Source organism: Eulemur rufifrons, chromosome 2, assembly GCF_041146395.1.
Source record: "Eulemur rufifrons isolate Redbay chromosome 2, OSU_ERuf_1, whole genome shotgun sequence".
NCBI lineage: Eukaryota > Metazoa > Chordata > Mammalia > Primates > Lemuridae > Eulemur > Eulemur rufifrons.
This window is the reverse complement of record NC_090984.1, coordinates 115798240-115812336: the sequence shown is the minus strand read 5'-3', so window position 1 is coordinate 115812336 and position 14097 is coordinate 115798240. Positions and strand designations below refer to the sequence as shown.

At 36.1% G+C, this 14097-nt stretch overlaps 1 protein-coding gene across 4 annotated transcripts in view; it reads right to left on the bottom strand.

Annotated features, from left to right (window-relative positions):
* GOLGA5 (golgin A5) overlaps positions 1 to 14097 on the bottom strand; it is a 37983-nt gene that overhangs the window by 13513 nt on the left and 10373 nt on the right. For 3 of the 4 annotated variants that reach the window (XM_069465237.1, XM_069465240.1, XM_069465239.1), the window contains exons 5-8: positions 13751 to 13874; positions 11044 to 11247; positions 6320 to 6490; positions 3814 to 3942 (exon numbers count right to left, since the gene is read on the bottom strand). In XM_069465237.1, coding sequence (XP_069321338.1) covers positions 3814 to 3942; positions 6320 to 6490; positions 11044 to 11247; positions 13751 to 13874 — 628 coding nt within the window. The remainder of the gene's footprint in view (positions 1 to 3813; positions 3943 to 6319; positions 6491 to 11043; positions 11248 to 13750; positions 13875 to 14097) is intronic. The other variant, XM_069465238.1, reaches the window with a different exon arrangement.

The following is a 14097-nucleotide window of genomic DNA, read 5'->3' as shown; positions in this document are numbered from 1 at the left end:
AGTTTAAATTACTCTGAGATATCATTTTTCATGTACCAGATTGGCAAAAATCCAAAATTTTGATAATATACTGAATTTCCCCAGTATTGTGGGGGAATAATGCTCATAGACAATTGGTGAGATTACAAATTGGTACAAACCTTATGGAGGGAAATTTAGCAAAATCTGCCAAAATCACAAATGTAATGTATCCTTTTCCTCAGGAATACTTCTAGTAACAAACAGAGGAAATGTTCAATCTTACTAATAATCAAAGAAATGTAAATTAAATAAGTTACCATATATAAGCTATTGATGAAACAAATGTATTTTTAACTACATCTAATGTGAGCAAGAATGCAAACAGGAATTTTATCATTACATACAAATTAATAAAAACTTCAGAAAAGCAAATGGGCAATATATATTATGAGCTTTAAAGATTTATAGCTTTTGATTCAGTAATTCCTGTCCTAGAAATCTAATGTAAGGAAAGAATCAAAGATTTAAAGTCAAAGATGTTCATTCCAGGGCAATCACAGCAAAAAATTTAGAAAACAACAATAAAAATAGAGTTTGGTTCTAGACCAGCAGCATATCTAAACAAATTATAGTTCATTCCTATTGTGGAATATTATAGAGCCATTAAAATTATGCTTTTGAAAAATATTTGATTTTAAAAAATAAGAATGGAAGATTCACTTTGTCTTTTAAAATTTACATGTAAGTATTAAAAAGACAGGGAAAAATTTTATCCAATTTTGATATCACACTAAGTGGTGGGGGACACTTGAAAAAAAAATCAATAAATTATTTTGTGGAAGAAAGAAAAGAACCACAGACATTCAACTGCGAATGAATTCAGGTTAGGGCCCTTAATTTTTCCTTTTTATACTATCAGACAATACCATTATATAAAAATCAACTTCACTGAGGTCTAATTTACACACAATAAAATCCACCAGTTTTTAAGTATAAAATTAGATGAGTTTTGACAAATGTGTAACCACTATCACAATCATGACATAGAGCATTTCCATCACCTCAAGAAGTTCTCTTGTGGCTTCTGCATTCAATCCCCTTCCCTCATCTCCTGACAACCACTTATTTGCTTTCTACCACGATAGTTCTACCTCTTTCAGAACGTCATATAAATGGAACCATATAGTATGTCATATTTTGTGTCTGGCTTCTTTGACTTAGCATAATTTGTCTGAAATTCCTCCATGTTGTAGCATGTATCAACAGTTCATTCCTTTTTATTGCTGAATAATATTTCATTGCATGGATATACTGTAACTTGTTTATCCATTCACCCCCGATGGATATTTAGGTTCTTTTTAGTTTTCAGCTTTTCTGAATAAAGTTGCTATGAATATCCAAGCATAAGTCTTTATGTGGCCCTGTATTTTCATTTTTCTTTGGTAAAAACGTAAGAATAGAATTGCTGGATAGAATAGAACTGGTGGATCATAAGTATTTGTTCAACTTAAAGGAAAAAACTTGCCAAAATTGTTTTCTGCATTGCTTTCAAAATAGCTGTATCATTCACTTTGTATTCCAACCCTCAATAAGAGAGAGTTCCAGTTATTCCACATCCTTGCTAACAACTCAGTATTGTCAGTCTTTGTAAGTGCAGCTATTCTAGTGGGTATGCAGTGGTATCTCATTGTGATTTCAATCTGCATTTCCTTAACAATGATGTTGAACAGCTTTTCCTGTGCTTATTTGTATTAGGCAATATCTTGTACCCATTTTTCTCTGGCGCTGATAGAAGACAGTGAGAGAGAAAAAAAGAAATACTTGCAGATTTACTAACAACTGCACAAATGCATTGGTGGTTTGTACAACAGATACACTGAGTCAGAGTCAGCTCATAATCTAAGAGCAAAGCACATGCCAATCCAAAAATATGCCCAAATCACTGAAATACAATGTAGAACAGGGAAAAAAGAGTCATTAGAGTTACTATTTTGAAAAGCTTAAGGAGTAAAGCAGCAGCACACAGGAGCTGTCTGAAGCAGTAAAGGTGATACAGAAGAAGTAAACTGCTAGAGACTCCCTTAGACACTAAGCTCAACCTGCTCATTTCATAAATTGAAAAAACTGAGATAAGTGAGAAAAGAGACCATTAGACAGGTAACTAGGGTAGCAGAATCACACTTTACAAGGAGGTATGCCTGATTTCTTTCAAATTCTAGGCTAGTAAAAATTTAAGGTTGAAATTACTTAAGTTAATAAGGAGCACTAAAGGACTAGTCGATCCCAAGATTAAACACTTTACATCTAAAACATCTGATTACTAAATACACAGCTCACAGGGACATTCAGCTCCATTTTCCTTTATTTAACTCCTTCATTTTAAAAAGGGTACTGGGAAGAGGTGCGGCAACACCATCTGCCACAATAAAATGAAAATTATCTCACTAACCATCAAGAACATCAAATTGCTGCCTTTTAATATATAAAAGTTCTTTGAATAAATTAAAATTCAATTTCTGAAAGGACAGCTACTCTTATAACTTAATTATCTAAAACAACCTATGATGTACCCTGCAGGTTGCTGTTTGGTGAGTTTTTCTCTTATTACTTAGGAAATGTATTTTAAGTACTAGTTTCATAATAAAAACAAATATTTTTATGAGAATAGAACCAGTTTCAGAAATGAAAAATACGAAAAGAATCTTCAAAGAATTTAAAAACACAAAGCTGGAAATGTTATAAGTGATACACTAAGAATTATAGTGGCTTTCCTTTCTGCAAAATGAGAATAGCAGTGATTTCATTGTGAGTATCAAATAAGGTAATATATATTAAATGTAGGCACTGTATGTACTATAACAATGTAGGTACTCAGTAAATTAATGATAGTAATATTAGATATACAATGTTAATATTAGTGATATTAATATTAGATACAAAATTTTATTCTGAAAATGTGGCTATAAATATGTTTACCTGTGCTATTAAAACTATTACATAAGTACATTAAAGTAAAATAATTTGGCTGGGGGAGCAGACAACTGCTAATTGAACAAAAAAATATAATTTTAAACATGATTTGTAAGAACAGTCTATTTTTTCTCAAGCAGAAAAGAGCAGTTAATATGGCACTAATATTGTATTTGTATTTCCACTAAATATTTACTGTTGTTCCTACAAAGTACATATGTAATAAACTATGAAAATCAACTGACCGATATTTAGTATGTTTTTAAGTTTTCTATACAAGGAGAAATAAAAAAATACAGACAGGGTAGTAGAAAGGATTCTGGGCTCTGAGACAGTGATCCTAGGTTCTATTCTATTAGCTGTATAGTATCAGGCAAGTGTCACCTCTACTTTGTGCCTCTATTTTTCATCTGTTAAAAAACAAAAAACGGGGCTGGGAGTGACGGCTCACACCTGTAATCCCAGCACTCTGGGAGGCTGAGGTGGGAATATCGCTTGAGCCCACAAGTTTGAGACCACTCTGGTCGCGAACCTGATCATGAGACCCCATCTCTACAAAATATAAAAAAAAAAATTAGCTGGGCATGGTGGCATGTGCCTGTGGTCCCAGCTACTCAGGAGGCTGAGGCAGGAGGATCACTTGAGCCCAGGGGTTCGGGGCTGCAGTGAGCTGTGATTGCACTACTACACCCCAGCCTAGGCAACAGAGTGAGACCCGGTCTCTTAAAAACAAAAATAAAAAAAACCAAAAACAGTGGCAGGGACCTATAAAGTCTGAGCTCATGCTGTAAGAATTTCAGTAAGCTTCACTTTACTAGGTCTCCTTAAATCACTACCAGAGGGCAGAGTCTTCCTCAGTAATCATCAATCTAAAATCCTCACCTGCTTCAGTCGGTCCAGTTCTGATTCTAGTTCTTGTTTAGATGCTTTTTGTACAGCTATTTGGTCTTGCAGATCTTGTAACTGTTCTCTTGCTGATTCTGCTTCATTAACCTGCTGAGTCTCTACATCCTATAAAGAAGAATCTTACATATAAAAGCAATAATTAACCATTCAGTTCAACATCTACTGAGCAACCGTTATGTGCCATGAACTGAGCTCAGCAGACATGGAGCAATGAAGATGATCGAGTCACGGTTTCAGCCTATAAGGAATATATAATTTCACCATTCTATACTACAGCTAACAGAGAGCGGAACGAGCAGGATGCTACAACTGCCGCAGCACATAGCCATCTGATTTCATGACTACGAGTATACCGTGGCTCATTAGAAGACTTATGTTTCTATTCAAAAGCTAACAATTTCAAAAAGAACAGAATATAACACTAAAAAGGACTTCACTGCATTAGTTCCCTGAAATTGCAGGTATAATTAAGTTTTTATGTGCACGTGTGTCCCAGTGATCAATATATGGTAAGACTGTAACTTTTCTCCCATATCAACTGAGGTTAGCATATAATTTTCTTCTTTTAGCTTTATTAGTGTTGCCGATTTTTATATTTTCCCATATTTCTTACTCGCTTCTTCAAACTCAAAAGATACCTACTGTACTTCCTGTCAAATCTCCTAGTGGCAAAGAACATAGCTCTAGGTTCTGTATTTTCCCTATATGGGTTAAGCAAGAGTCTATTCATACGGTACTACAGGAGATTAAAACTAACATCTTAATTTTGCTTTTTATCTTGTGGTACAATCTGTTTTATACTCATCTCCAAAAATTCTGGAACTTCATACATTGTTTGAAAGAATTGAGATTAACAACATTCCCAGATAATCACAATGCAATTGTCTCAATTTACACAACTTTGTGGATTCAGAGGAAAAAACCAGTAATTACAATTATTTTTCCCTACCTTTGAGCTTTCAGGATTAGTAGAAGGTAGATTAATCTTTGTCACTAATTTGACTAAATCAGGTGAATTCTTGAGAGACAGACAGTATGCACAGTGGTTAAAAACACATGTTCTGGAGTTAGACTAGGGTTCTAATCCTGGCTCTGCCATTTTACCAGACTCACAGCAAGTTACTTTCCTTCTCTATGCCTAAATTTCCTCAACTATAAAATGAGAATACTGTCATCTCCCTTACAGGATTATGGTAAAGAATAAACATGAGGCAATATGTTAAGTGCTTGTGTAGTAACTAGAACCTAAGTACTCAGTAAATGATAGCTACTGTAATTATTAACAATTTATCCATTTTGCTAGACCCAATAAATAGTGTTTATTATAGTTTTCATAAACTTTTGAGATGGAGTAAGAAAATGGGTCAATGTCATTAATGATGCTGGGATGAGATCTTAAATCATATTTTTCATAATCTCACTCAAGAGACATGGAACAGGTATGAGTAAGTTTAGCATATGCCCTAATTTCATAGGACCAAATTCGTTGGAATTCAAAATTACAGATAAAAAAATTCTGTTTAATGAATAAGAATAAATCCAGAAGTAACAGTAGCTATTATTTACCGGGGGGTCTATTACATGTCATGAACAATGCTGGGCCCTTTACATTCTTATCCCTTATGGTCAAGAGAAGCTTTGCTTATTTGTACTTTACAGATGAGAAAACTAAGGCTCAGCAAGATGCAGTGCCTCATGCAAAGTAACATCTACTGAATACCAAAGATGGAATCTACATCCAGGTCTGTCTGATATTTGAGTCTATGTTCTAGACAAGATATCCCATTCTCACAACTTCCACACTTTTTTTTGTAGTTCACATAAGTCTTACAAATCAACAACTTGCAGAGCTAATGCATGGATGAAATTCCTTACAAAAAGTTTCTTTTTCTTTTTTTTTTCTTAAGAAGGCTCATTATCTTGCACTTTACCTTCTCTCATCTTCAGACACTCCCTCCTATGATATTTATGCCAAAGACCCCATGTTTAAGCAAAATGAATGACTCAATTTTATTTTAGACTAAATATAATTATATATAAACTATAAATTATAAGATTATGGATAAAAGTATAATTAAAAGATCATCCCTGAGCCCATTCTAATATCAGAAAACATCCCAGTTTCACACACAAGCCCTCATCTAATTTGTTTCTAACCACTAGAATGTAAGATCCATAAATATGAAGAGTCTGTCTGGCTCCCTGTTATAACTCCAAGCCTAGGCAGGCACTTGGCAGGTATTTGTTGATTGAATGAATCTGATTACTTATGTTTCTTATTCCCATAATTTTAGAGTCAATCAATGGATAAGAAACTAATTGTTTTAGATTCACTTCTATGTGGTAACTAATATTCCAGCACAACTTTCAAACATTATTTCACTAATGCCTTTACCCCAAAATATAGACTCTATCACCTCTCAAACTGTTAACAACTAGGGGCAAATGGCATCTATGAATGAATCTTAGCAATGAATCTTACCTGTAATTCAGATCTGAGCTGATGTATCTGGCCCATCAGCTTCTGTATTTCCTCCCTCTGCATTTCCTTCTCATGCCGGAGTTCTTCTAGCTCCATGCTATTAGCAGTACTGCTATCTAGGCCTTCAAAACCAGAGCCTTCCTTTAAGCTGTTAATCAATTTTTCCTTAGACTATTATTTAAAAAAAGAGATATGTTTAAGCAAAGCAAAGATTAGCTTGTATGTTAAATATCATCTACCATACAGAAACTAACCCACCACGGAAACATTCCAATTATTATATCCAAAGAAAGTCCACAGATTATTAAATCCATAGGACAAAAATGCAATTAGAGCCTGCTGTACCATGTCCTTGGATTTTAGTCTCCATGATCATGCTATAGTTAAAAACTTATTATAAATAAGATTTTTCTCATATACTTTCTTCCCATGCTTATTTCCATCACATTCTACCAGAAGTATTTATGGAACACCTATAATGGGCTGGCACTGTGTTAAGTACAATAAAGACAATGTCTCTTACTCTAGACAGTACCCTCTGCCTTAGAAACTAAAATGGAAGTTACAAGTATCCAGTAGAAGGGAAGAAAAACAAGTTGAGAGAGGGATATGGTCAGATTACTTGGAGAATTCTGAGGAGGAGAAACGGCTTTTGAGGAAGCAGAAGCTTTACTTGAAAGACAGCATTTATGCTGGCCTTGAAACATGGACAGGATTTTTAAAAGTATAGAGAGAACAGAGGGCAGAACATAAAAATGCAAAAGCACAGAAAGGCTGCAAGGAAGTATTGTGAGGTGCAGCTCAGAGAGTATGTCAGGACCAATCTGTAGAGGCTCCAGACTTCAGGCCAAAAGATTTTAATTTTATTTAGTAGGCTAAAACAAACTACCAAACAGTCGATAGGGGAGTAATATGACTAGAGATACATTTTAGAAGGGTTAATCTGGCAGTGCTATAAAAAAGGTGTCCACAAACCATGGTCCAAGGACTTGTTTTTGTACAGTCCACAAGCTAAAGATGGTTTTTACATTTTTAAAGGATTATAAAAAATAGAAACAAAGAATATGTGAAGGAGACTGTATATAGCCCACAAAGCCTATAATATTTACTATTTGGCCCCTTACAGAAGATGTTTGCTGACCCCTGGTATAAAGGATGAATTGGAAGAAGAGATTTGATGTGCAAAGACCAGTTTCTAGACCAGTAACAATAAGGACCAACAGTTCTTTCACCTTAAATATAAATATTTTAAAGTCACTTTCCTCCATCAAAAATATTTTTTCCTTTTCTATGTGGTAGAATCATGGGTGATTTCCATTTCCTTCAAACTTTTCTGTATTTTTCAAATTTTCTATAATGAACATGAATATTTTATATAGTTTTAAGTTATTTTTAAAAAACCAAAATACAGAAACCTCCCAACTCACACCCCCATGTAGCAACTGTCCTGTCCTCACGACCATAGTCAAGTAGTCCTTGTCTTCCTATCTCCAGCTCCCACTGCACCCTGGAACTCTCCTTTGGGAGGTCCCCAGGGACCTCCTAGATGCCAAATCCAATGACTCTGCTCAGTCCTCATCACAACAGCGCCACGTGCAATTATACCCCACTTGAAACTCTCCCTTCGCTTGGCCTCCCTGGAGGGCATCAGTCTCTTCCTGGTTCTCACCAACCTCTGACCACACCCCTTCTTAGTAGTATTTTTCTTCTGCAGGTTCTCTCCCTTTGCCCAATGTGTAAATGCTGATGTGTAAGACTGTGTTCTTAGACCTCAGCCTTTCTTCCCTCGCAGGCTACATATTGTTCTTGGTTAATTTCATCTACCCTCCTAACTTACAGCTATCTCCACACAGCTAATGCCCACACCTCTCTGCTGAGCTTCAGGCCTGTATTTCTAATTACCCTCCTGACACTTTCACTTCAATGTCACATCAATTTTGTAAACTCACCATAATTTGTCATACTCTCCTTCAACCTTAACCTGCTATCTTTCTTGGTTTCCCTTTTATAATACAGGGGACATCATTCATACACTCAAACCACAAACCTGGAGTCACCCTAGAGTCCACTGACCTTTGTCCCCTCCCTCTAATTAAATCTCCAAGTCTCACATGTTTATCTCTTACACATCTCTTAGCTGTCCCGTCTGCCATCCTCAGTCCCACAAACTTAGATCAGGTTCTTATTATTTCTTATAATCACCTCTTCACCATCTACATGCCTCTAATCTCACCATCCCAACCCTCAGCCCTTTAACGCATTCAATAATTTATCAAGTACGAGCACTGTGCCAGGGATACAGCGACAAACAAGACAGAGATCTGCTTCTTCCCCAATCTCTTCATTGCCGCCATAGTCCTTACACTCTAATTTGATCATGCTACTCAAATTTTTTAATATCCCTGGCCCCTGTCACCTATCGAATAAAATCAGACTCTTCTGCATGGTGTACAAGGCCCTCCATGATATGACTTCTGCCCGTCACTGAATTTTATCTCCCATCTCTTAATCTCTAATACGTTACACTCCAGCAATAGGGCACTAGCTGCAGTGCCCCAAATATGGCATGTTCTCTCAGGCCCCCGTGCTCTGGCACAGGCTGTTCTATCTGAAATCTCTTCCCTATCATGAGTCTCCCTATTCATCCTTCGAGTTTCTCTTCATACAGCATCTCCTCAGTGCAGAGATCTCTGACAGTCCCAGGCAAATTTTAAGGGCTTCTTCTCTAAGCTCCCACTGTACTGCATCAATAAGTTTATTATATCAATTCCCTCAGTTTCTTTCCACTAAAATGAACACTCCCTTAATGGAAGAGGACATGTCTTTTGAGCTTTGTACTCTTAGCACCTATCATAGGGCCTAGTGAATAGCTAGATGCTAAATAAGTACCTTGTCAATGAATGAACAGATTACAGTGGTATAACAAAAATAATTAGCAAAATTAGCAAAATGGGTTTGGAGGAGATGGATATGATAGTTCATGGAGGTGGAATCAAAAAGGTGTTCATAGCCAACAGGAGACTGTGGCTAAAGGAAAAAAGTGGAGTCAAAAATGACCTGAGGTTTCACGCTTTACTGCCAGATGGCAGTAATATTTACCAAAACAGGAGAATGAAAGAGAAGCTGGCTTGGAGGTTGGGACACCCCATGCCTGTACAACAAGCAGCTAGAAACTGGGGTCAGGAGGTTAGAGTTAGAGACATGCCTGAAGTCACATGGAGGTGACAGACAGAAGCAGTGAGTATATGACAATGCAAGGGAAGAAAAAACAATGAAAGAGAGTTTAGGACAACTTAAGAGGACTCTTACTCCTTGAAGATTAGGAAGAGGGCACAAGGGAGGCAGAAACAGCAGGAAAAGATGACAAAAAGAGAGCCAAGGTGGTTTTAGTGGCACAGAAGGCAGGAGTTTCAAGAAGGTAGGAGGGGCAGGGCACGGTGGCTCACTCCTGTAATCCTAGCACTCTGGGAGGCCGAGGCGGGAGGACTGTTTGAGCTCAGGAGTTCAAGAGCAGCCTGAGCAAGAGTGAGACCCCGTCTCTACTAAAAATAGAAAGAAATTAGCTGGAGAACTAAAAATATATAGAAAAAAAATTAGCTGGGCATGGTGGCGCATGCCTGTAGTCCCAGCTACTTGGGAGGCTAAGGCAGGAGAATCGCTTGAGCCCAGGAGTTTGAGGTTGCTGTGAGCTAGGCTGACGCCACAGCACTCTAGCCCGCGCAACAGAGTGAGACTCTGTGTCAAAAAAAAAAAAAAAAAAAAAAAGAAGGTGGGAGGGTTAGTACTGCCAAAAGCTCTACCAAAATCAAGTATATGGAAAATAAGAAAAGAACAAAGAATATATATTTAGATCATTAAAGACTTTGGAAAAGATAGTTTCAGAAATGTAGCAGGGACAGAAATTATATGAAGGAGTTAAAGTTAACAAGCTCTACAGAAATGAAGACAGCATATATACAATTCTGGTAAGTGTTGACACTGAAAGAAAGGAGGACAAGGAAATAGTTCAAAGTAGTCACAAAGATAAAAGAGACTATTGTTTTCTTAGGCAGGAGTCCCAAATCTAGTCTTCATTCTTCCACCAAGTAACCATGTGCTCTTGAGTAAGCTGAACCGGAAGGCAGCAGAGAGGGACACACAAGAAAGGGGATCAATTTATGGAGAAAGGGCTTTAATGAGGCAGGAGGAAGCGGGATCAATGCACAGGCAGAAAAATCATCCTAGAAAAAAATGAAAGGACACGTTTTCCCTCCGATAGGAGAGGCAAAGGAAAGAGAAGTTGAAAACTGCATTAGATGACTGTAATCTTTCTTAGTAGAGGGTAAGGTCACCTTAGATCTAAGGGAGGAGAAAAAAACTAGATGAGGTGATTCTGAGAGCTGAATGAGGTCCAGAGCTTTCACTGCAAAAAGTTCAATAGGGGATCAACAAAGAAGAATAAACAGCTGCTTAACAACAAACGTTAATATCATCACAGTGACCAAGGTAATAGGTTGAAGACCTGAACTAGATAGTGGCAGAATGAATTAAAAAAAAAAAAAAAAAAAGGCAGTAGGAACAAGAGACATTTCATCCTTTTTATAAAATTTCTAAGTAGAGCAAGGCACCTGAAGGAGCCCATCCAGACCAACATGAGCACATCATTTCACAATATCTACACAGTCTCAAGGTGTCTCTCAGTTAAGTGGCATCTTAACATCCAAGAGTGTACGATTCATGCTTACTTGGAGTATTCTAGTAGCTTTTTGCTTGTAGTCAATCAATTCCTGCTTAGAGGACTCCAAGTTCGACTTATATAGCTTGACTTGCTGCTGTAGTTCATCAACTCTCCTCTTTTCATCTGAGTATTTTCTTTCCGCCACAGTAACTGCTTCTGCCAAATTCTGACGTTCTGCTTCTACTTTATTAAGGCGTGCAGCGAACTCACTCTGTGATAAATGTTTATATCACACTTATTATACCATTTAGCTTTGAAACATATTTCACAACCATCCATTCAGATATCTTATTAGCTCAACTCAACAACATAACAGGGAAGGGGAAAAACTCTCTCTTTGTTAGAAGCTAAATAGGAAATCTAAGGTTGTAGCTCCCAAACATGGCATTGCATCAAAATTAACTAGGAAGTTTATTAAAAATACAGCCACCCAAGGATTTCCCAGGATTCCTAAATTGGAATTTCTAAGACGGGGCTTGGGAATCTGTTTTTAAAGAAATTTACCAGGTCACTTGGATACTAGGTCTGGTCTGATACTAGCTGATCAATGGCTAATAGATCTACAGGAAACTAGGAAGTCTATTAGAAAACAAATTACGTCTCAACACAGTATTCCTAAGGGAAAAAAAAAGAAAACAAATGGAAGAATTAAGTAAACAGCTATATCTTTTCTAATATCATAGCTAATATTTTCTCCTATTTCAAATTTTCTAATAAACTATTCAATGTCATTTTTTAGCTTAAGAAACTTTTAAAGTACACTCTAAAAAACACATTGCCTATCACTTATTAGCCTATTTAGAAATAAATACCCCAGAATTGTTACCTTTACTTTCAACTCCCATGTCAGAAGCCAGAAAACTTTTATACTTACATACCAATAATGAAAGCCTACAAACTTCCTCCTCTTCTTTTTTTTTTTTTTTTTTTTTTAAGAGTCAGGGTCTCACTATATTGCCCAGGTTGGCCTTGAACAATACTCCCACACCAGCTTCCTGAGTAGCTGGGACTACAGGCTCCCACCAATACGTCTAGCCTGCCCACAAACTTCTGATCTGAGATCAACTCCTATTTTGGAGAAAAGGAGCAAGAGGACTAGTGCTGAAGTCTATTGGGAGTGGGAAATATGTTTAAAGCAACAAAGGAACTAAAATTTTAAGTTTATTCATTGTAATTAATTTAAATGGAAACATACAACACTCAATTCTGTTATTGGAAACTTTTTAAGTAACAGATTTATTGAGATATAAGTGACACACTACAAACTTCCCCTTTTTAAGGTGTACAATTCAGTGGTTTTCAGTATATTCACCAATTTACGTGACCATTACCACTATCTAATTCCAGAATATTTTAATTAATTCCTCTCACAAAATCCTCTATTCATTCCTCCCTCCACCTAGCCTCTGGCAACCATTAATCTACTTTCTTTCTCTATGGATTTACATATTCTGGACATTCCATATAAATGGAATTATATAATATGTGGCCCTTCGTGTCTGTCTTCTTTAACTTACCATGTTTTCAAGGTTCATCCATGTGGTACCATGTATCAACCCTTCATTCCTTTTTATGGCTGAATAATATTTCCTTGTATGCATATACCATAGTTTATTTATCTATTCAGCCACTGACAGACATTTGTATCCCTTCTAGTATAGGGCTATTATGAATGCTGCTGCTATAATCATTAGTGTACACGTTTTTATGTGGACATATATTTTCAATTCTTTTGGGTGTATACCTAGGAGTAGGCTGGGTCATGTGGTAACTCTATGTTTAACTGCTTGTTCTGGGAAAACTTCTGAGTATGCTTAGAAAAGCTTGGGTATGTGAATCTACTTGTTCACCTATAAATTTTATGAAATCTAAATAGAGATCAAATATTCCCAAAGAAAACTTAATGACTGAATTGAGACATGCTTTAAGTGTAAATTCACCATATTTTAAAGAATCAGTATGCAAAAAAGAATGTACCATATCTCATTAATAATTTTTAATATTAACTACATGTTGAGATGATAATACTTTGGATATACTGTGTTAAGTAAAAACATTAAAATTTAAATTAAGCATATTATATGACATTAACTTTCAGGGTAGAATTATTTTCACCTGTTGAAAAGATAGCCCAGACGAGTGGTTTGTGACCCTGACTTCCATCAGATATACCTGTGAATCTTATAAAACCAAAACAATGCTTAGGCCCTTCCTCACGCAATGGAATCAGACTCCAAGAGTGGAGATAGATAGCAGACAGTATTATTGATTATAACGTGAATCAATAGAGAAAGCTGAGACTGAACTAGACATAAAAATTCACTTAAGAGTAAAACCCGAAATAATATCATGTATAATTTTCCCTTGAAATAAATGAATCAGATTAAACTGGAATCAGAAAAATCTTAAATAAAAAAAAAAACAAGATGACCCACATTAGCCTTTAATGAAATAATGGTAATGGCTATTGCACAACCAAATTAAGTAAAAGATGTGTATCTCTAATGCATGAATGATTTTAATTATATCTCAACACATAAAAATAAATAAATTAGTAAGAATCAAGCTAGTTTTTCAAAAATCTGGTTTCTGTCGCAGAAACAGAATTTTCTGAAATGCGGAATTTTACTCAAGAGAAAATACGTTAAGAAACAGCATAAAGTCATTTTTCCTTGTCCAAATAACAATAGAAATCTATTGTCTCCCATTCTAACCTGCATTTGTTTATAGCTCTCTTGCTCTCTCTTCAGAGAGGCATCCGCTTCATGTAGTCTCTCCTGAAGTGTTTGCAGAGCTTGATTCTGTAGGCTACTACCTTCACTTTGATCCTGTATAATTCTAAAAGAAAATGCATCATGTGAAAGAACTCATTTCCACAGTGTACAAGTGATAAGGAAGAATAATTTAGAGCACTAGCTTGTTAGTCAAGCATGAAAAAAGTGATTTGACTAAAACATTCTTAATCTTTTCCCTTTCTAATGGAATATAATTCATATTTTTAGATATCCAAATTTAAGTACACACTATATATTGAAGATCAATGACACTATTCAAATACTTT